This window comes from Pleurodeles waltl, chromosome 9 (genome assembly GCF_031143425.1).
Source record: "Pleurodeles waltl isolate 20211129_DDA chromosome 9, aPleWal1.hap1.20221129, whole genome shotgun sequence".
In the NCBI taxonomy this organism is placed as follows: domain Eukaryota; kingdom Metazoa; phylum Chordata; class Amphibia; order Caudata; family Salamandridae; genus Pleurodeles; species Pleurodeles waltl.
In genome coordinates this window covers 936,530,246-936,552,127 of record NC_090448.1, presented here as the reverse complement: position 1 = coordinate 936,552,127, position 21,882 = coordinate 936,530,246, and the positions used below count along the sequence as shown (strand labels likewise).

General features: G+C 45.4%; 1 protein-coding gene across 1 annotated transcript in view; it reads right to left on the bottom strand.

Moving 5' to 3' along the window:
• LOC138260124 (cholesterol 24-hydroxylase-like) overlaps positions 1-21,882 on the bottom strand; it is a 237,165-nt gene that overhangs the window by 125,063 nt on the left and 90,220 nt on the right. The window contains exons 5-6 of the mRNA XM_069208299.1: positions 20,819-20,905; positions 4,805-4,943 (exon numbers count right to left, since the gene is read on the bottom strand). Coding sequence (XP_069064400.1) covers positions 4,805-4,943; positions 20,819-20,905 — 226 coding nt within the window. The remainder of the gene's footprint in view (positions 1-4,804; positions 4,944-20,818; positions 20,906-21,882) is intronic.

Genomic DNA, 21,882 nt, shown 5'->3' with positions numbered 1-21,882 from the left:
CAGACACTGTACACCACAAGGGGAAACTCGGAGCCTAACGCCATAAACAAATATCTCACCCACATGGTAACCAAAACTTTCGGAGAACGACAGGGAGGCTCTGGGGGCACCATTCACTCTGGTCCAGATAGCAAAAGCGATGGGAAGCATGGCTGAGGGTAAGGCCCCGGGCCCTGATGGCTTGACTGTATACTTCTATAAAGCATATCAAACACGAATACTTCCGCACCTAAAAGAGGTATTTGAGGAGATGATCAGCCATGATAGTTACTCTGCTTAAGCCAGGGAAACCAAAAGAACAATGCTCCTCCTATAGGCCGCTGTCGTTATTGAATGTTGATGTCAAAATATATGCCAAAAATTTAGCGGAACGGCTGGCCAGACTACTGCCTCTGCTGGTAAAACCTGAACAGGCAGGATTCGTCCCTGGCCGCAATCTAACCATGAACCTACGCACGTTATTCGGCATAATACAGAACATTAACCCCGACACGCAAGCGATAGCGGTCTTTTTGGACGTGGAAAAAGCGTTTGATTCAGTGGAGTGGGACTTCTTATGGGCAGCACTGCGAAAATTTGGAGTTGGGGATACTTTTCTACACTTGATAGCCACACTATACAGGGAACCCCAGGCCAGGGTTTGGGTCAGCGAGGCAGTGACGGAGGCACTGGGCATCACCAGAGGTACTAGACAGGGATGCCCGCACTCCCCCTTATTGTATGCGCTGGTGGCAGAGCCGCTAGCTTGCGCACTGAGGGAACGTCAGGGACATCGGGCCTTGACTTCAAGCACTACAAAGCAGTAATCTCAGCATACGTAGATGACACTTTGCTGTACATTAAAGATCCAAAATTTAATGCAGCACCGATGCTTCAAGAAATAGTACGATACGGAGCATTATCCGGCCTTAAAGTCAATTGGGGCAAATCTTTTATGTTCCCGCTGACACCCTCCACAGTGCAGATAGAGGAGGGTTTCCCGCTTAAGTGGGAGACTGACTCAGTCAGGTATCTTGGTATTAGGGTACACACCGACCCCAACATTATAGTGATGGAGAATTATGACACAGCGATAACTAAACTAGCAACAGATGTCGAGAAATGGATACGACTCCCGCTGTCCCTGCTTGGTAGAGTGGCATTGATGAAAATGGTGGTGTTCCCGCGTTTTCTCTTTTTGTTTCAGAATATCCTGATGGTGCTACCCAAGAAATATTTTGCCACGTTAAGATCACTCCTCATAAAACAAGCCAGGGCAGGCAAACAGCCCTGGGTGCAATGGCGTGTACTGACTTTACCATATGAGCTCAGTGGCCTGGGAGCTCCGGATTTAGAAGCCTATAGCGTGGCGGTTCGAGCTGCAGTGGCGCAGGCTTGGCTCCATGGCCCAGGAGATACCCCATTTCTTGGGATAGAGAGGGAGCTGGCATCACCAGCTCTGTTACAGTGAAGACTATACCATACCCCAAGCAGACAATATAAAAAATTGGCATCCCTGGACTCAATAGCAAAAGGATGGCACAAGATTATGGATAAACAAAAGTTGGCTATGCTGTACTCCCCACAGATACCAGTAGATTGCTGTACTTGGTTCCCACTTTGGTGTGACAGTAAACTGATATACGCCCTCAGTGAACTAGGCATTAACATATTGGGGGTCCTATTTGAAAACAACAGTATGAAAAGTTGGGACAAAATAAGAGAGGGTACCGGTGGGACTACTCCCCTACACCAATTCCAATACAACAGGACACGACATGCTCTAGCACAGTTGCTGGGCGATGACATGCAAGAACCTCCCGAGATCACATCGCTTTCTTTGATCCTGCAGGGAAATTGTACGAGACACTTGGTGTCCCGCCTGTATGCAACAATACAGGGGACAAGAGCCCAAGAGCTCTCAAGAGCCCGAGTGGAGTGGCAAAGAGATCTGGGGGTACAGATCACAGACACACAGTGGTGTTACTGCTGCACTAAGACACGCTCTATCTCCTTAAATGGCAGACACCGTCTCATTCACTTTAAATTCCTTAACAGAATATATTATACCCCAATCCGTCTACATAGATATGGGTTGCGCGAAAATTCAAACTGCCCCAGATGTGGGGTAGAACGAGCCGATTTCTTACATATGGCATGGGCGTGTGAAAATTTGCAAACTTTTTGGAGAGCAATATTTAGAGAATTGGAAACTATAACTAGTATACAAATAGATGCTGAACCACTTTTGGCCCTTATGGGGTGGGATATCCATTTACCAAAATCAATTCGCAAATTGGTGGCAATAGGTCTGGTACTAGCTAAGCGTAGGGTTGTCATGCGGTGGGACCGTGGGCCGACCCCTAAAGTAGACGAATGGCATAGAGATATGACTTATTGCAACACGCAAACAGACACTTACAGCAAGTTACTCCCTCCCGCTAACAAACCATCTAAATTCTGGGACATATACAGACAGTACCTTATAAGGAAAGAGACTGGAGAAGCAGAGGGAGAGACAATTGATTGATAAACAAAGCAAGATCGTAGTTCATATATAGTCCAAGACCCCCAATGGTTTGTATACATAATTAAAAGGCTCTGTGCTGCTAAAATACAGAAGGAGAAAATGTCCATTGAAATGATACAATGTGCTGTTTAAATTGTATTAGTCTGAAACACATGATTTTACTGTACTGCTTTACTTGTTTGTATAGAAGCATAAATAAAAGGTTAAAAAAAAAACAACATATTATTCAATGTGCGCTACCATTCCTTGGCAGTTACATGGTGGCATTCGAATCGGCAAGACGCGCAAATCTTTCCTTGTGTGTAATTCATGTTATTCATTGCGCGTTACCATTCCTTGGCAGTTACATGGTGGCATTCGACTCAGCAAGACGCGCAATTCGCTTTCTAATGATTTAACCCTGGATATTCATTGTGCGCTACCATTCCTTGGCAGTTACATGGTGGCATTCGAATCAGCAAGACGCGCGATTCTTTCCTCGTGTTTTAATTCATGTTACTCATTGTGCGCTACCATTCCTTGGCAGTTACATGGTGGCTTTCGAATCGGCAAGACGCGCGATTCTTTCCTTGTGCTTAATTCATGCTATTCATTGTACGCTACCATCCTAAGGCATTTGCTTGGTAGTACTCGAGTTGACAAGTTGCGTGATTAATTCCTTGAGTCTACGTTGTGTTATTCATGGTGCACAATCCTTCTATGGTGTTTACTACCTATGTGAAAATCTGCAATGTGCGCAATTCATGTTCCAACATTTTGAGAGAAAACAAAAAGGTCAGAGTTCTGGTTGGAATGTTGTGTGTTCCTGATATGTAGTCTTAAAAAAGATTCATATGATGGTTCAGAACTTATTCAGATTGTTTCCTGATGCTCATGCAAAAGAAAGTACTCGAATTTGAAAGTTTTATTTAACCTTTCTTGATTCCCTCACAGGTATTCAGTCGTCTTGAAGCCTAGTCATGTTAAGTGTATTCTTAGGTTGTTAATGTCTTCAGAATGATGATGCTTAGAGTCATAGCCTAGTACTGATTTCATGAGAGGTAATTTTGATGTGTGTTTTAACCTTTTTGCTTCCTACAGGTCTCCTTACCAGCTGTTCCCTTCCTAATCCCCTTTTCCCCACTTGGACTCTCTTAGACTCTGTGACAAATCTAATCAGAGTATTGGAGCGGTCTTGTGGTGAAAGTGTTGGGAACGTGCACAGACCCCGAGGATCTGGTGACTCTGACAAGGATGCCAAGGTCTCAAGGCAACCAATTACTTTCACACCTTGCAAAGTGTATAGAAGAACCCAAGATAATCTTCAAACAGCACAATAATAATTCATACTACTCTTCCAAGAAAACATTGTTTCCTTAGTCAAGTCATGAAAAAACATATATTGATCCGTTTTAGGCAAATTTTAACTTTGCACTTTTAAGACAGTCATTTCTAAATATTCTTAATTTGTTATACAATACATATTGGTTTAAATTGGAAATGCCTTAATAACGTACACTAACACAAACTAGAAATTGCATGGTACCTATAATTCCTTTCAAGCAAGTTAAATATTCAAAGATGCAACAGAGTAATTGCATCAGGATTTTGGGCACTCCTGTTCAGCCAATATTGAGACTGTTGTAGAATGTCTGTGTAAATTGACATATTTACATTGACTTTAAAACTGCATATAGAGGTTGTCTCACTAATAATGTAGGTCACTGGGAAAGCCAATTTATTACATGTTGGCAAAATACCTCCAAAATGAGGGTATCTACCGATGTCAGCGCAGGCACTGGTTTGGAGAGATGACAGAACCAGCACAGGGAATGTACACAAATTGATATATGTAGGTGTTATTTGTATAGCATGAACCATGCCAAAAGGCAGAAGAGTGCTTTACATGGTCAAAAACGGAACACTATTGAAATGTGTGGGGGATGGGGAAGAAGCCAGTTTGTAAGAGAAAAAGTGCATTGTTTTTGCATCATCACATAGTGTGCTTTCCAGAAGTGTGTCTTCAGCTGTTTCCTAAATTGGAGCCGGATGGTCCAGTACTAATGCATATGGGGATTATGTTCCAGATGCTGGGTGCATAGACCTTCTGCATGCATTCCAGTTACTGTATCAGGGTTCACAGTGAACAGATGTGAACTAATATATAAGTTAAAAATAGGTGACAAAATGAAGCACTTGATAAAAATATTAAATGAGAATTTTGACATTCATTCTCTTTTTGCAATTACCAGGAAAAGACATTCAGCAATAGAAGGTAGTAAGTTACTTCTATTTTCCAGTAATCAAAATCATTACCTTTGCGATCACATCAAGAGTCAAGCGGCTCATCAGATCAAGCATACTAACTTCAGTTTTTCCATCTGCAAGTCCTGCAAGTTTTTCCATCAGTGTCTCAGCCTTCTCATTGAAAGTTCCCATTAAGCCCATCAAGTATCTGCATAGTAAGTTTATACATATTAAATCACATAGAGTATGTCCATCATATTCAGTTGCAACAATATCTATACAGAACAGTATACTACCTCTTCATGAATTCAAAACAAGCTCTAAATAGCTTCCAGGTGGCTACTGGTTCGTGCTTGGAGTCTTAGGGGGTGATTCCGAGTTTGGCTGGCGGCGGGCGCCGCCAGCCAAACGGGAACCGCCAGAATACCGCTGCGCGGTCAAAAGACCGCCGCGGTTATTCTGGGTTTCCCGCTGGGCTGGCGGGCGACCGCCAAAAGGCCGCCCGCCAGCCCAGCGTGAAACACCCTTTCACGAGGAAGCCGGCTCCGAATGGAGCCGGCGGAGTGGAAGGGGTGCGACGGGTGCAGTAGTACCCGTCGCGAATTTCAGTGTCTGCTAAGCAGACACTGAAATTCTAAGTGGGGCTCTCTTACGGGGGCCCTGCAGTGCCCATGCCATTGGCATGGGCACTGCATGGGCCCCCAGGGGCCCCACGACACCCCATACCGCCATCCTGTTCCTGGCGGCCGAAACTGGCAGGAACAGGATGGCGGTATGGGTGTCAGAATCCCCATGGCGGCGCAGGAAGCTGCGCCGCCATGGAGGATTCCCCTGGGCAGCGGAAAGTCGGCGGTACACCGCCGACTTTCCGTTTCTGGCCGTGGCTGTACCGCCGCGGTCAGAATGCCCAAAGGAACACCGCCAGCCTGTTGGCGGTGCTCCCGCGGACCACGGCCCTGGCGGTTTTTACTGCCAGGGTCGTAATGAGGCCCTTAGTGTTTTGATAAATCAATTTTATTATTTTTGGTACAACGTATAACACATTCTCCTCGGAATATGCTACACATTGTTTAAAATACAATAAAACAAATAGTACACTGGCCATAATAGTACAGTTGTTAGGCATCTGCCAGCCCGTTGTATGACCACCACTTGCCCCAAATTCTGGTGTGTTTTTGAGGACTTCCCTAAGCTTGGTAGATCGGTTTATCCAGATCGGCACAAAAGTCCATCTCCACCCACAATTTCACCAGTGTGGGAGGTTGTAAGGATTTCCATTTTCAGACTATGTCGGTCATTATGAACACGGCGGTAAACACAGTCGGCCGCCGTGGTGATGGTGAACAGAAAACCTCCATTAGCGGTGAACAGAAACCCGCCATATAAAGATGCAAAAATCAGAATCCGCCCAAAAAATCCCAGCCTCCACTCACCGCCAGGTCCTTGTTGGCGGAAATAAATGACCTCCCACCCTGCCACCGCCGAGCACAGAAACTCCCTGCCCTCCAAATAATGATGCACAAATCACCGCAGCGGTCAGTGGAGGCCGAACCACCATTGGCGGTACAGACCGCCACGGCCAGCAATGGGACCAAACATTAAGAACTGCACACATTGGCAAGTCTGAAAACCACACACCTGACACACATCCACAACACTATAAAACACTCTCAGACACACCCCACAATCCTTTGCAATGACATTTGGACAACTGATACAGAGAACTCCAGAAGCAGACACTGATGCCACAATACACGATACATACACCCAACCACACAAGAGCACCCTCGCCTAGATCCACACAACACACCACTCACAACACACACCATGGACCCCCCCAAACACCCACGCTTCACAGAAAGGGAGCTAAGGACCATGGTGGACGAGATACTGAAGGTCGAGCCACAAATATTTGGGGCACAGGTCCAGCACACACCCATCGCCAGGAAGATGGAGCTATGGCGGACAAGAGTGAACAAGATTAATGCAGTGGGACAACATCCACGCACGAGGGACGACCTGTGCGGGAAGGTGAGGTCAATGGCATCCCGGCACAACATTTCAATCCAGAAGACCACCAACACCCCCCGACTACACTGACTGGGAGGAAAAGGTACTGGCCATCCTGCACCCTGTGGGCCTCACTGGACTCACTGGAGGAATGGACTCGGGTAAGTCGTCTACAATTACCCCATATCCATCACACCTGTAATGCATGCACCACCCCACCCCTCCAACAGCCACCAGGATCACTACCCCACCCAGGCCACAATCACTACATTCTGTCACCCTGCATGCCCACAAACCCACTAACAGGCCGACATCCCTCCCCCTGTGCACAGCCACCTACCCTTGCAAGAAATCACAAAGGGACTACACCACCCACAATGCACCTCCACACCCTAAGCAAAATGCAATGGCAACCTCACAAAACACCCTGCATGGCCCAAAAGTGGAAAAACTTGCACAAAACAGCCAAGCCATGTGCACCCCATCCGATCATGCAATTGTACCAGACATGTCCATCCCCTCCAACAGGCACTGCCACCCTGACGGACAGGACAAGGAGTGGCAGTGCCCCACATGGAGAGGAGGCACCACCAAGGACACTGGAGAGGGAACCCTAGACAGTGACGAACACCCTGGCCCATCACACAGTCCTGGACTGTCACCATCCAGCAGCCCCACCCAGGACACAACTAACACCTCGACCACCCAGCCAACAACATCAGCCCAGGGCAACCATCCCCACACCTGTGTATCCAGGCCACAGACTGGTGGAACACATGGACAGAGGCCACAGTCACCCCGACCAACAGGCAGGAAGACGATGGGCCCAGTGCAAGTGGTCCCGCCAGACCTGTGCAGGGGACACAGGCACAGCATGCTAGGCCCAGAGGGAGGGCATCAGTGGCCCAGGGGGGTGGCCACAGGATGGATGCTGCAGCCCAGGACGTGATATCTAAGGTCCTGGGAGCATACCACCATACCCAAGACAGATTGGCCCAGATTGTTTCCACCCTGGAGCAGAGTCAAAGGATGCAGGTAACACACCACCAAGAGGCCATGGAGCAGTGGAAACTGCACAATGCCACCAAGGCCACCATATAAGGTACGCACCAAGGCCACCATAGAAGGTTCGCTGCTGCACCTTGTCCCAACCCAGCCTGAGGCCCCCACAGACCAGGAAGCCTCTACTACAGGCCAGGATATAAACTGGTCAACAACATCAGCAGCAGGAACTGGACTTGTGCCACCATCTCAGGACACACAGGAGACCTGCATCTCAACCCGTACAGGCCAACACCATGCACCCAAACGGTCTCTCAGGCCCAGATATGGCACAGGAACACCTGCCAAGACCAAGGCCCCCTCAATGAAGTGACTCTGGCAAGTACTGTCCTTCAAGTGTGCCACTGAACCAACATCCACACTATGTAAAAACAACCCCAAAAACAGGAAATGATAGATGGACATATCAACACTGCCAACAAACGCTGCAACCATGTAGCCATATTGGACATCCACCAGTAGCCCACTCCCATCACTGTAAACTGCACAATGTAATTCCTGCACCAAATAAAACACTGGTTCACCAATGTCAATGTCCCCTGTCATTATGTTGGAACAAATGGAAGTGTGGATGCAATAGTCTTAGAAATCATTTATTCTTATCTAAGTAGCAGGAATTGCACCCCACACATAACATGAGGTTGTGCCAACAGAATTGTCAAACAATTTGACCATAATGTTACATGTCCCATGCAAACCTGTTCACAGTGACAATGTCTATAGACCCAACACCCCCATAGAGGAAAAGGCACACTGACAGTATGATGCACAGACAGCAATATCATCAAATAGTCCCACATAGTTATTGGAAGTAAAGTTGTATCAGTTGGTTACTGGTACATCTTCCCCCTCCTCATCATCACCATCACTCTCATCCTCTCCCTGAGGAAGCTGATCTGGATATACAGCACCCACCTCCTCCAAGAGGGGGATAGAATTCCTCATAGCCACGTTGTGCAGCATGTAGCAGGCCACCACTACTCTACACACCTTTTCAGGCTCATAGGCCAGGGATCCCCCAGAGATATGGGGGCAACAGTATCTAGCCTTCAGGAGACCTATTGTGCGCTCTATCACCCTCCTAGTCCGTCCATGGGCCTCACTGTAATTCCTCTCTGCATCTGTCCTAGGATTCATCACTGGTGTCAGGAACCAACGCATGTTAGGGTAGCCAGAATCACCTAAACAATGGTGCAAAACAGGACTGTCACTGACAACCCTCAGTGGCAGACAGCCTAGATGTCTGCTATGTGCCAAAAAGTGTCAGACACACTTACCTATGATCCATCCTCTGTCCCCTTGTAGTTGTTCCATCTTGTGTGGCACACTACTGTTCCTCAGCACAAAGTAATCATGGACTGATCCAGGGAACATGGCATTCACAAGTGAGATGTACTGGTCTGCAGTACACACCAATTGAATGTTCATGGAGTGAAAGTTCTTCCTGTTTCTGTACACCTGTTCACTGACTCTTGGGGGGATGACAGCAATGGCATCTATGACATGGGGAATGTTGGCAAAGGCATAGAAGTCCGACTTGATGGCAGGGAGGTCAGCACTTTGGGGAAACCTCACATAGGACTGCAGGTGTCGTACAAATGCATTCAGGAATCTGGACAGTATAATGCTAAACATGGGCTGTGAAAAACCTGCACCCATAAGCCCGTGGCCAGGAAATGGAGTGCAGAGAGCACCTGCACTTCAGAAGGGATGACATGCTGATTCTGATCTCAGTGCTGGATCCAGTAATGCACAAAGTTCATGAATAGTAGCACAAGTGAGTCTGTAATTGATAATGATGTGACGCTCCACCATGGTCCTCAAATCAACAAGTGGTTTGTACACTGATGGGGCCCTCCCTCACCACAAGGGTCTGTACCTAGGAGGAGTATAAAAAACATGTGAGGAACACAATGTTAACATATACATAGTAAGTGTGAAACTGGAGTAACATGTCAATGATACATCAGGACTGTTGTGGTGAGTAAATGTATATTTGTTCATGCCTATGGGGGTTTGGGACAATAGGGCCAGATGAGGATTTAACAACTGCATAGTAAAGGCCAAAATGTCTGCCCCCTATAATCCAGAAATGTTGTAGTGGAAGTGGGCTCATACAGCTAGTGGTTACCGTAATAGCGTAAGGTGGTGTTCCCCGCCATGCGACCATTCATTGGTTAGCATGGTGTCAATGGGGATTCTTAGCGTATCATAATCGCCACGGGCGGTGATGGTGCACACTGCCCCGGTGCGTATGCTAACTCGTCACCCCAACTTCACTTGACTCCCGGATCTCGTGCATGCAGGTACTCCACTGAGTGTGCTGCTGTGTCCTGCCTCTGGTCATGGAAATGGCACATGTGACAGGGGAAAGAGCCTCGGCCTTCACCAGTGAGGAACTGGAGAAGCTCTACGGTCCACAAGCGGTGTAGGTGAATAGGAGGATTGGGGGCATGGATGTGTGTAATGGTGGTAGATGGCTGTAAACATGTGTGCACGTTTGACACTGTATAGTCCTGGGTTCCTGACATGCTGTGTGTGTGTGTGCTGTTATGCTGTTGTAAATGTCCATCCCATAGTGGACGTATAGCCAGCTGTATGTAATGGCCATTGTCTGACCTTTGTGTTCCTTTTTCTGTGTGTCCCATATAGGTCAGCACCCATCAGAAGAGGGGACTATGGCAGGCCATCGCCAGGGAGGTGCGGGCCCTGGGGGTCTGCAACTGGTAGAGCACCCATTACAGGAAGCGGTCGGAGGACCTGCGGCGCTGGACGAGGAAGATCTGTGAGGCCCAGCTGGGGAAGTCCTCCCATCGAGGAAGGGGTGCCCGTCGGGCACTGACCCCCTCTTATTCAACGCATTCTGGCGGTGGCGTATCTGGACATGGATGGGCGCTTGAAGGCCGCACAGCAGTCACAAGGGGGTAAGTACAGAAACCATAGTATGGCTCATTGATGGATGTGTGAGTGTGCAGTGGTATGTATGCTGTCTAGTGGCAGGGACTCTGACTGATGTCCTTCTACATAACGGCTTCCGTGGGGAGTAGGATTGTAAGGGTCAGCTCTGCAGTACTTCAGGCCTTTCAGTGCTATGGGGAATGGCTGTAGAGCAGGGTTGTGGCCACTAGTCAGGGGCATATCCATGTGTATAGCGGTAGGTGCTGCCTGGTGTAAAATATGCAGGCTGGGTGTATTTGTGAACCACTTATGTACCTCCATTCAGCTATTTACAAATTATCTCTCCTAATTTGTCTCCCCATCCCTATTCTCTTGTGTTGTCTGTGTACATCAGCAACATTTGCTCCCCACCGAGTTGCCCGTGCCCGCTCACCCAGAAGGGTGGTCATCTTCTTCGCCCCAGGCATCTCATCCCCTGCCAGCCCTGCTGCCCTCACGGAGGAGGCTATTGACCTCCTGAGAACCATCTCTGTAGGGCAGACAACCATCGTCAATGCCACCCAGGGGCTAGCATCCGAGGTGCAGCAGACCAATGCCTATCTGGATGGCATTCACGGTGCTGTATCTGGCCTACAGAGATCTTTTCAGGCTCTGGCCTCCTCTGACCGCAGTCAGTGTCCCTGGTCATTCCGTCCTCCCTCCAACCACCTCTACCTCTTCCAGCACCCCACTCCCTTCACCCGTTCAAAGCACACATTCTTACACGCAGGCACACACCTCAACACACAAGAAGCACACTTCAAAACACAAGCACCACACCTCCCACCACAGGCATACACACAGCCAACATACTCAGTCACACACATCAACATCCACTTCCCCCAGTGTGTCCGCATCTTCCGCACCCCTGTCTGTCCCCTCTACATGCACACACACAGGCATTGCACCCTCATTCAATGTTGCTGACCCTATTCTTGCAGTCACCACAAAATCAGACAAAATCAGACATCCATTCATGCACCCCAGACACCACACGTGCACCTGCAGACACCACAACGACTTTAGTTGACACGTGCAGCACACTCACCAAACTTGCAGACACACAGACAACATACATTTGCACTGGCAGCCTGTCTTGTTCCACTGTGTCCACCCCCCTCCTCACAAGACACTCAAACGCACCAAAACACTCACCCATCACACATCCACCACACCTCAGCATACTGTCCAGACACCTGCAGCCACGTCTCACACACCTACACCTGTCATAACCACTCCCTCCATCTCCACTCCCACGCCTTCCTCCAGGTCCACCCCAATTGCCCCTAAAAAACTTTTCCTATCCTGTGTTGACCTATTCGAACCCACTGGCCCACCCCATCTCGTCCCTAAACGTGCCCACCTCCTTGCCCTGTCCACTCCTCCCATGTCAAAGCCCCATGTCTGCCCTTCCCATTCCTGTGCTACCTCCCCTGTGAGCAAGAGACCCCAAGATGGCCCTGGAACCCCATTGTTGCCCCTATGGAGTACCTTTTCACTTGTGCGAGTCAAGTTGGGGCCAATTTGGCCCATCGGACTACAAACTATGGACTGGCCACTGGCCATATGTTGCACTTATGTTGTTCATTGAGCTGAATTAAAAATAATGTGGCCAGTGTTGTTTATGGCACACTCTCGATCCGTGGTTCATCGTTTCTTTGGCTGGGGGTGTTGGGCACATGTGTGTACTTTGGACAGGTTGGATTTGCCTTGTGTTGGGTAAGTACATCTTGCTCTGGAGAGTATAGCTTGTGCTGTTGTGAAGGGTTGTGGGTGTATTCCGGGGTGGGTGGAGTGGGTGGGTATAACTGTGCCCTTTCTTCCCATGTTTGGTAGGTTGCAGTACTTACTGTCGTCGTCTTCGTCGGCGGTCTCAGTGGTGGAGGTATATATTACAAGGAGCAGGGCTGGCATGATCTGCAACTCTCTATCCATTTCTGCTTCGGCGTGTTGTGTGTGCCTCGGGTAAGTGTTTCCTTTTATTTGGATTGTTTCTGCCTGGCTATGCGTGGCAGTGGTTTCCACCCCGGAACTGGCGGCGGTCTAGTGCTTCATTATTGATGGGCGGGTAGGGCATTTCCATCGGCCTGTGGGTGGACTCTGCCGTCGTTGTCGGCACTCCTCTGCTGGCGGTGAGTGGCTTTCAGGCTGCCTGTTTTTAAGGTGGTTCATGATTTGGCGTTCCAGACTGCCCGACTGTTGGCGGTTCTTACCGCCACCGCCGCCGGAGCGGTGTTTATCACCGTGTTCATAATGACCGTCTATGTCTCGTTTGCCCACTCCTACAATTAGCCGTTCGCATCAAGGGTCTCTCAGATCCACCATCAGGCCCAGCAACACCACCCTCAAGGTCAAGTCAGAAGGCTGTTCCAGGACATGAGGTAATGTCTTGACAATCCTCTGCCAGAAACTGGTTATCAGGAGGCATGGCAAGATCATATGGAAGAATTTGGTGTTTGAGTGTGGACATCTAAAGCAGGTGGGACGAGGGAGTGTGCTGTGGGTCACATTTGTCTAAGTGTAAAGTAAGTCATAGGCAAATATTATAGCTGAATGAGTCGCTGTTTTGCAGAGATGACAATTTCTTGTGGTGCCATCAGGGCTTCACTCCATTCAGTGTCATCCGGGGGCCCACCCATTCTTCCTATCGGTGCTTGAGGTCTTGGAACATTTCTGGGGCATTGATTACTAGTGTATAGTAGGTACTTGATATTGCACCTTTTCCCAGTAAGCAAGTGAGGAGTCTGGCTTCAACTGGGTGTCAGGAATCCCCAAGGTGCCTCCTGCATTATCTGTTAGCATCCCCTGGGATTAGGGTTAAATCATATCTCTGTTCTTGGTTAAACCTTCATGTTTCTAAGTAAACATAATGTGCTGTGTTACACAACTGGTTTTATCAATGCTTGTTTTACCAATGCTTGTTTGCTAATGTGAGGAGGTGTAGACATGTGTTTCTAATTGGGTGTGGTGTAGACATGTGCTTCTAATTGGGTGTGGTGACTCATCCACATGTGGAAACTCAGCTGCTTTCCTGATTGGCTATACATAGCAGAGTGAAGCATGCCTCCCTGCTTGGCTTTGTTTTGCTTCCTGATCTCAGCATCTGATTTGGCAGTCCTGCCTCTGCTGTCATCCTTGTATTCAGGACTTTTGAGGCAATTATTTTCTTCGTTCCTGTACCACCTGACACCAGGCATTCCTCCAGCACTCCGGAAAAGACTGCAGCTAAGTGACTAGTATTCTCCAGAGAGTTTGTTTTTTGAGTGCTGCGCTGTCCTAGAACAGCTGGTGTATTTCAGACCTCGTATTTTGGCTGAGTGCTTATTTTGATGAGACAAATGCATTTCTGAACATTCTACATTATTATTGTAGTTACTTGCCTAAATGTGCTTCACGAAATCTGCTTGAGCTCAAGTACTACACAAGGTGACAGTGCAATTTTAAAAGAGCATTTACTGGACTTTTCTATCTCTAATAGCATAACTCTTAGATTTAAATTGTGTCATTCATGCCTGTGTTTCAGGTTTGAGGAATTTGGTTTTGAAGGGTTTTTCACGCACACAGTGAAACCAAACCAAACTGTGCCACCCTAACTGTTTAAACCCAGAGTGGACATTTGTATTTCTTGGATTGTTTTTGTTCTTTTTAGTTTAACCCTATGCTGCAGGAAAGTTATTTGTGATATAATCAATGCCCTTGTTTGTCTTTCTTGTGCATGCTAAGTGCAACCACTAATGGTAGTGTGCAACAGTGAATCTCTGTGAAGCCAGCCCTAGTGTTGCAATACTTATTGTTATGGTACTCAGTTTGGGTTGTTGGTAATGCAGTGTTAGTAATTGTGCCAACAGTTATTATTATCCAAGAAAAGTGCTGGAGCATCCTGGTGTTCTTCTACCACTCCTGTGCCCGTATCAGAAAGAGAGATTCAGTTTCAAGGAAGTTGAGTGCACTAACTCTACTAACACACTGTCAACAATGACATGCCCCCCGAAGATACAGGGTGCCTGGCTGGACCGGCAAGACGTGGCAGTTTTTTGTCTCTTTCTCTTCCACTCACCCTTCCCTTTTGGGACACCTGCCGTGGTTTCTGTGTCCACCAGGAAGTGCTGAGAGGTGTTCCCGGAGGTCAGGAGGCATACCATCGCCCCTGCAGACATTCTGCTTTTCAGTTGAGTGGCCCTGTCTCGACACTGGGTTGTGTTCAGGCTTCAATAGTATAGACTAGAATATTAGGTGAAATGTGGTGGTGATAGAATAGTCCCAGTACCTTATTGGGACCTAATTGGGTTGCTCCAATCTGTGTAAAGGGTCATCTCACCTCCCCTCTTAGCCATTCATTGATTATTGTCTGGTGAGGTGCCCAGTGGTACAGTTTGATGTCTGCAAGTCCCACCCCTCCATCATAAATTGATTTTGGACACTTATCTAGGGCAATGCGGACCAGTTTTCCTGCCCAGAGGAATCTACGGATAGTGGCCTTGAGCTGTTGAAACCAGTGGTTTGTGATTGCATATTGGAAGTATTGGAGGGTGTAAAGGAATCAAGGGAGGATCATAATTTTGAAGAGGGCTACCCTCCCCAATAAGTAGAGCAGGGCCTTCTCCCACCTCTGGAGCTCCTGTTTCATCTTATTGTAAATTGGTGTGATTTGGAGGCTCCATGCAAGATCTGGGTCCCAAGAGATATAGATTCTCAAATAAGGAAAGCTCAGTTACCTGGTGGGAATGATTGATTGCCTGTTCATGGTCACCTTGGTTAAGGACCAGAAGGGATATGGTGAGGTTCATCTACAGTCCGGGTGCATCTTCATATAGGATGAGTATTTCCAATGCTCGGGTCCCAGATAAATGTGGATTATTAAAAAAGAAGGACATTGGGCACCTATAGGGCTATTCTTTCTTTTGTGTGTCCACTCCAGTGCCACCCCCTGAATCTGAGCATCATATCAGAATAGTTGAGCTAGGGGTTCACTTGCTAGGGTGAAATGGAGCTGGGTAAGAGGGAATCCCTGCCTGGTACCCCTCTGGATTAGGAAGGTGTCTAAAAGCACTGCATTGAACTTTGCCTAGGCGGTCGGGTTGGTATAAAGGAGCTTCACATAGAACCTGAATCAAAGCCCAAAGGCCATTTTCTCTGTAATCTTAAGGCGGAAAGGCCATTCCTCTGCATGGGATGCATGGGGCAGCACAGCTATCGGCCGCAGTCATCTCTCAGACACAGCTCTCACCAGGTGACCCACGAGCAGCTCCAGAGACAAGCCGTTTTCCTCATGTGCATTGGGCAGTAGCAATTATTACCATTGCTGCTGATGCCATTAGTGGGGTCTTGTGGGTCCATGAAGGAGGCCAAATCCTTCAGTGCTCAATGGTTGTGAAACCTGGGGAGGTAGCCTATACTAGGGGGCACAGTAGAGAATGTTTTTCAGGCTCCAGGGCTTCAGGGTATTACAGGATATTAGAGGAGAGCTCAAAGTGTTTTCAGAATGCTTCCGCCATTTTGGCCTCCTAGGCCACGTCCTCCTTGAATCCTTAGTGTTTATAATACAAAAATACACAGAAAAAGCAGATCTCTATGAAGTAAAATTACATCTGTGTTTTGGAAGATATTTAATAACTTATTTTTTCTCTGAAACCTTTAAAATGAAGAATGCAGATAGCTTGCATTTGTAGATCATTGCCCCCAGAATGTTGTATTACATTATTTTATGTAAATACCAGTGAAATGTTAGACAGAGAACATTGAACTATTAGCTTTATGTTTTTTTTTAGATTTCCCAGTTGGCTGTAAGGAATTATAGGAACTGCCCATCAAAGTCCATTGCAATATGTATTATATTATTTGAAGAAATAATCAAGGGCTCCTGGTGGGTAAGTTTCTAGCTGTAGACAACAGTTCTAAAAAGGATGTTAGGAAATAAGTGTGTGCGTCCTATAATATGCATAGTTGGCCGGTATTCACACTGCCATATGTTAATGACACTGGATATGAGACTCTTTAATCCTAACAACACTCAGTCATGAATGTGCTTGTATGAGATAATTTGGTCACTGACCAGGTATTCGAAGTGAAACGTGGCAAGGCAACTCAGCAAGAGCTGAACAAGTCCAGAAGAGCAGGTACACTAAAGTAAATTTGAAAAACCATTAGGAATCTTTATGAATACAATGTTATGACTTTGTAGCAGTTCACTCTCTTCCGAACAGTCAACCTCCTGATTCCTACTTCTAAAGTTAGTACTTCTGGAAAGTATTCCAAACTCTCATATTTTCACTGTCATTAGGTATCATCCGCAGGAATAAATCTATACTGAGCTGCCATTTTTGCACACTTATGACAATTTTGTGTACCGAAGGTGGACCTGGGTGCATAGAAATGTTGCTATGCATATCACAGGTAAGCACCTCCAATTATTCACTCTTCAGAGAACATTATGCATTTTGAACCTACTGTGGTGCTGGAAGTAAGGGTGTACAGCATCCACCAGCCTCCAATTTGGAGGCACCAGAGAAGGATAACAGGCAATAATGAGACCTTCTGAAAGATTTTTTTCACATAGCATACACTTTCTGTTCTTGTTTGTGCATTCAACTATAATTAAGCAAAGGGAACAGGGAAAATGTCTATCAGACAAGTACATATTCTTCTGTTCTGTAATCTATCTGTGCATTTATCTATCAGCTAAATGACGGCATTTTAAACTTGATTTATACTCTTGCTGTGATCTTGAGAGCGCTAAAAGGGAGGAATGTGAAAGGTGACCTATCACTTATAAATGTTAACAACTATTTTTAGCCTCCTTTCTGGATGTTACAATTGTTTACGCAATGAGGCCCATTAGGCATCTTAATACGGGAATGTGATGTTTGTGGACTTCAATATACTTTTTACATTAGGTTATACCAAGGTGTGATGCACTGCACTACTGTGTGTAATTATTATGCTTTTTAAATGCAGCAGACTTCCATCTGGGATACTACTTATTCACTAGATTTGCGATATCTTGGAACCTGTGCAGTAGGTACATGAACTCTCTGAACTGTGATAAAATTAAATGACACATCACATTAAATGCTGACTCTAAGGTTACTCATGGTCCCCCAATCTGAGTGACCACATAAGTTTGATTACCTTCCCATACACAAAAGCCAGTCATTTGCTCATTCAGTAATATTCAGATTTTTGAAAACCCTTATGATTTTAGTGAGCTGATGCCACTGGCCAGCACCAGAACTTTGAAAATTGTTCTAGTACTACTGATAGAGTAAGACTCCAAGTACTGTTAAGGGAACTAGATCCTATTTTTGATGATCATGGAGGTTCCCCAGCCATCGAGTTGTTCATAAATATGTTTTAAACAGAAACATATAGGGCAGATATAAAGGTTAGTAGTTAGACCCAATGTTTATGTATGGTGCAGTTTGCAATTTAGGGCACCATAACCGTCCATAAGCTGAGTTAATAAGCTGTCCTGTGCATCTGTGTACACCTCTGGTGGAGGGTAGGTGGTTAGGTGACAGAGTTCAATCCTTATGTGTCATATATGCAAGTATTCCTATAACTGAATTCCTGAATTCTGGCTTTTGATCAGGTAAGGTTAAAGATATGTCTTTACTTCTATTATTATTACTGTTACTTCAACATACCTTTAGGTCGCCCACCGATTCCTAACAATGAAATCAATTTTACTTCCTCCCTTTTATGGCATTCTTCACTGAAGAGAGAGTAGAGAGACATATATTGTACACGGCTACCCAATAGAGTGTCCCGGGGCACAAGCCAACAGGTCAGGAAGATCAAGACTTGCTGCAGCACATTCACTTTACACTGGGTCAGCAGATGTGTTCCTTAGGAGTGTGTGAGGCTTTTGTCCTACCATTGAAATTGGATGGAGCTTTGTAGTTTTTGTACTCAATGAAATTAGCAATATTATGGGAATTGTGTGCAAGAACGTTCTCCAGAAATATGTCTATTTGCTTGGTTTATCTTTTGCAAAACGCTATTTGTTAAACATGTCTTTGAAATCTGTAAAAATATATGATGTTGTGAGGTTTGTTCCAGTACCTTGGAAAATTCAAATAGATGAAATCCCTTAATTTTTAAAGGTGAGCATAGTAAACCATGTCGGCAAAAGTGGAATCATTTGGAAGATAGATTCAAGGTAACAGTATATAAACATAAATCAGTTGTGTGAGCAATACGGTTTTGCTCTTACTATCAAATTGTAATGCCTGTGTAACTTATGATTGCCTGCACTGAGATAATACTTGGGATCCACTTTTAATTAGAGTCTTAGCAAAGGCTGTGCAGAGGGTGCTAGGGTGACCAAAGGCTATGAAGTGTATTCCGAAGAGAATGGAAAACAAAAATAAACGGAGTCTCCATAAACATCAATCCCAGAACCTGATACCAACTTTTTGCTTCCTTTCTGGCCCCATCATGTCCATCAGGCATTTAAGTAGAGCTGCCATTTGTCAGCATTTACATAAGATATACACTCTACAAGGTAGGTCCCGTACTATGTTAATTCCCCTCACCATAGTTTTAGAGGTGTTTGCATTAAGAAATATTAGTTGAAGCAGACACATGGTAAGATGGGGTAGACTGAGAGAAAAAGGGAAAGTGTACGTTTACCATAACTTATTGATTTACCACAGCTTTTGGGTGAGTGACTCACTACAGATGAGTCCACTTATGAGAGACCAGAAATGTATCCCAACGACATTTTCAAAGATGGTGTTCACAGCAGGGACCCAGGAAATCATCTGTTATCCACCTCACTGACCAATGCAGTCAATAAAAATCTTTGCCATGGGTTGCTCTTCAGTGCTTTTGTTTTGATAGTAACATGTCTACCAAAAAAGATGGGATTGGACCAGAGGGTGTTGATGTTTTTGAGGAGGAATTCTGGAGCCACGACCAGGATTTCCTTTTTTTGATCCAATTGTAGCTTTTATTACCTATCATGCTTCAATGTTTTTCTGGCTTTTCTCTATTTGGTTGGTACATATTATGACAACAATGTTTATCTTTATGTCATCTGCGAGTGAAGTGGAATTCGAGCTGATGAGACCTTAGCAGGTAATTGGGGTGGGGGGTTTGTAAAGATATTTAAGGGAGAACAAATGGAATCAATCTGTGACTCTACAGACTCTACATATGACCTGATAAGTTGAGGAATGGAATTATTCCACGTTTATGCTTTTGGTGCATTACAGAAGGAAAGATTTGGCCCATCTGTAAAATTTGTTTAAAATTTGTTGAGTAGTGGGTTTTGGTCTACTCTGTCAAATGTGGCAGAGACACCTTAAACAATCAGCATCCAGAGAAACCCATTGTCTGCAATTTTATTGCAACATATAAATTAGTAGATTAGGTTATATCAAGCACCACCCATTTACTTACATGTAAACTTGTATGCTTTGGATGCTCACATGAAGGTAGTCTGCTAAGTCACAATCTAATTACACAATTACATTATATTTAATACCGTTATTATTCATCTAATCTCTGAAACTGGAGGACTATCAGAAGATATGTCCCCCTGATTAAATGTAAATATGTATGGCACAGAGAATGATTAAAAATTAACATATTTTCTTACCAAGAAATATCCTGTGTAATAACAATGCAGAATCTGGATTTCTTGAAGATAAGTGTGTTTGTTTTTTTCAAAAAGAAGAAAACTAACCTTTCATAAACCTGTCAAATTTTCATGGTAGGCATTTTTGACCAAAATCAAAACAGTTAACATTTTTAGCATTTTAAGAAATGCAGCAAATATCATTTCTTTAACACTTTGATTCCCCCGATAAAAAATTATCTTTCCATAAAACTACCATAATTTCAGGAAGGTTAGAACTTTTTCACCATGCATCAACTGTTAATATTTTTAACATTTTAAGGGAAGCAGAAAATATTTCAGTAAAATGTCGGTACCTACTTGCCCCCTCCCCCCGAAGAAATTTCAAATCATGCATTTATTGAGACTACTTGCTCCTCCCCTTCTTCCTCTACCCTCCTCTCCCCCAGCTACTCCTTCAAAAAGGCCCAGTTTGAAAAAGATGTCTTACTTACGTCCGACTAAATGCTGGGTCAAAGATTCTGCGTTGTTTGTACCAGCGATCATTATCTGTAGAGGTCAACAAACCCTTCCCTAAACATCTAGGAGAGACAAAAAAGAACACTTTAAAACTGTTCCAGGATTACAAACAAGAGAGTATTTTACATATATAAGGATGCCACTGACAGAACTACAACAATCCAGCCTAGAGCTAAAGTCCCATCAGGGTGAGGTGTTGTCTAGATTAAAAGAGAGTATGAGGACACCCCATAAAGAACGATTTATTTTATTCTCATCGTGCAGTCAAAGGGTTCTCCCAAATCTTTATATTCCTTTATTTTCTTTATCATTCATGATTGACCTACGTGAGACAGCTATCATTCAGCCTTGTATCTCTTTCACCAATAGCTCCAGTGCCCAGGAATCTGTTTCAAAGTACCTCTTCAAGGTGAACAGTATCTGTGTGTCTGCTTAGATATGAAGTCTTATCTCATGGGCTTCTGATAAATAATTTTAAAGAGCTCATATAAACATTAGAAATGAAGGGTGTGGGGGGAGACCTGCACAATTCCATTTGTAAATGTTACCACTGGAACTAGGGGTTGGAAGGAGACCTGCGGACTCCAGATGCCACCACTGGAGCTGAACTGTTCCATCACTCCAGAGTTTGGTTTGAAGATCCAGCAACATGCTGCAAACTAATCAATATCTCACTGTCAATATTAAAAGTAGCAGGTAATTCTGCAACACTAAATAGGCAACCATCCCTACAGCTGCCTGCCATTTTAAGCAGGCATTTTGAACATCCAATAACGCTGTTCATGTGCTCTGATAAGAACAAAAGCCTTACTGGCAGCTATCCAGTAGACCAGTGTCATACACATGTTTAGAAAACTGTCTACTTGTTATCTTTTCCAAGAAACTGATGAGGAGACTTTTGCTTCTACATCCTGCTCCATGGCCTTCCAGACTCCACAGTACCACCCACTTCAATGCATTCTCTATGTCTGAGAATGGTGCAACAGAGAAGAAAGACATCTCACTTTGAACGCTCTGGGTCTAATCTCCTAGGTGATCA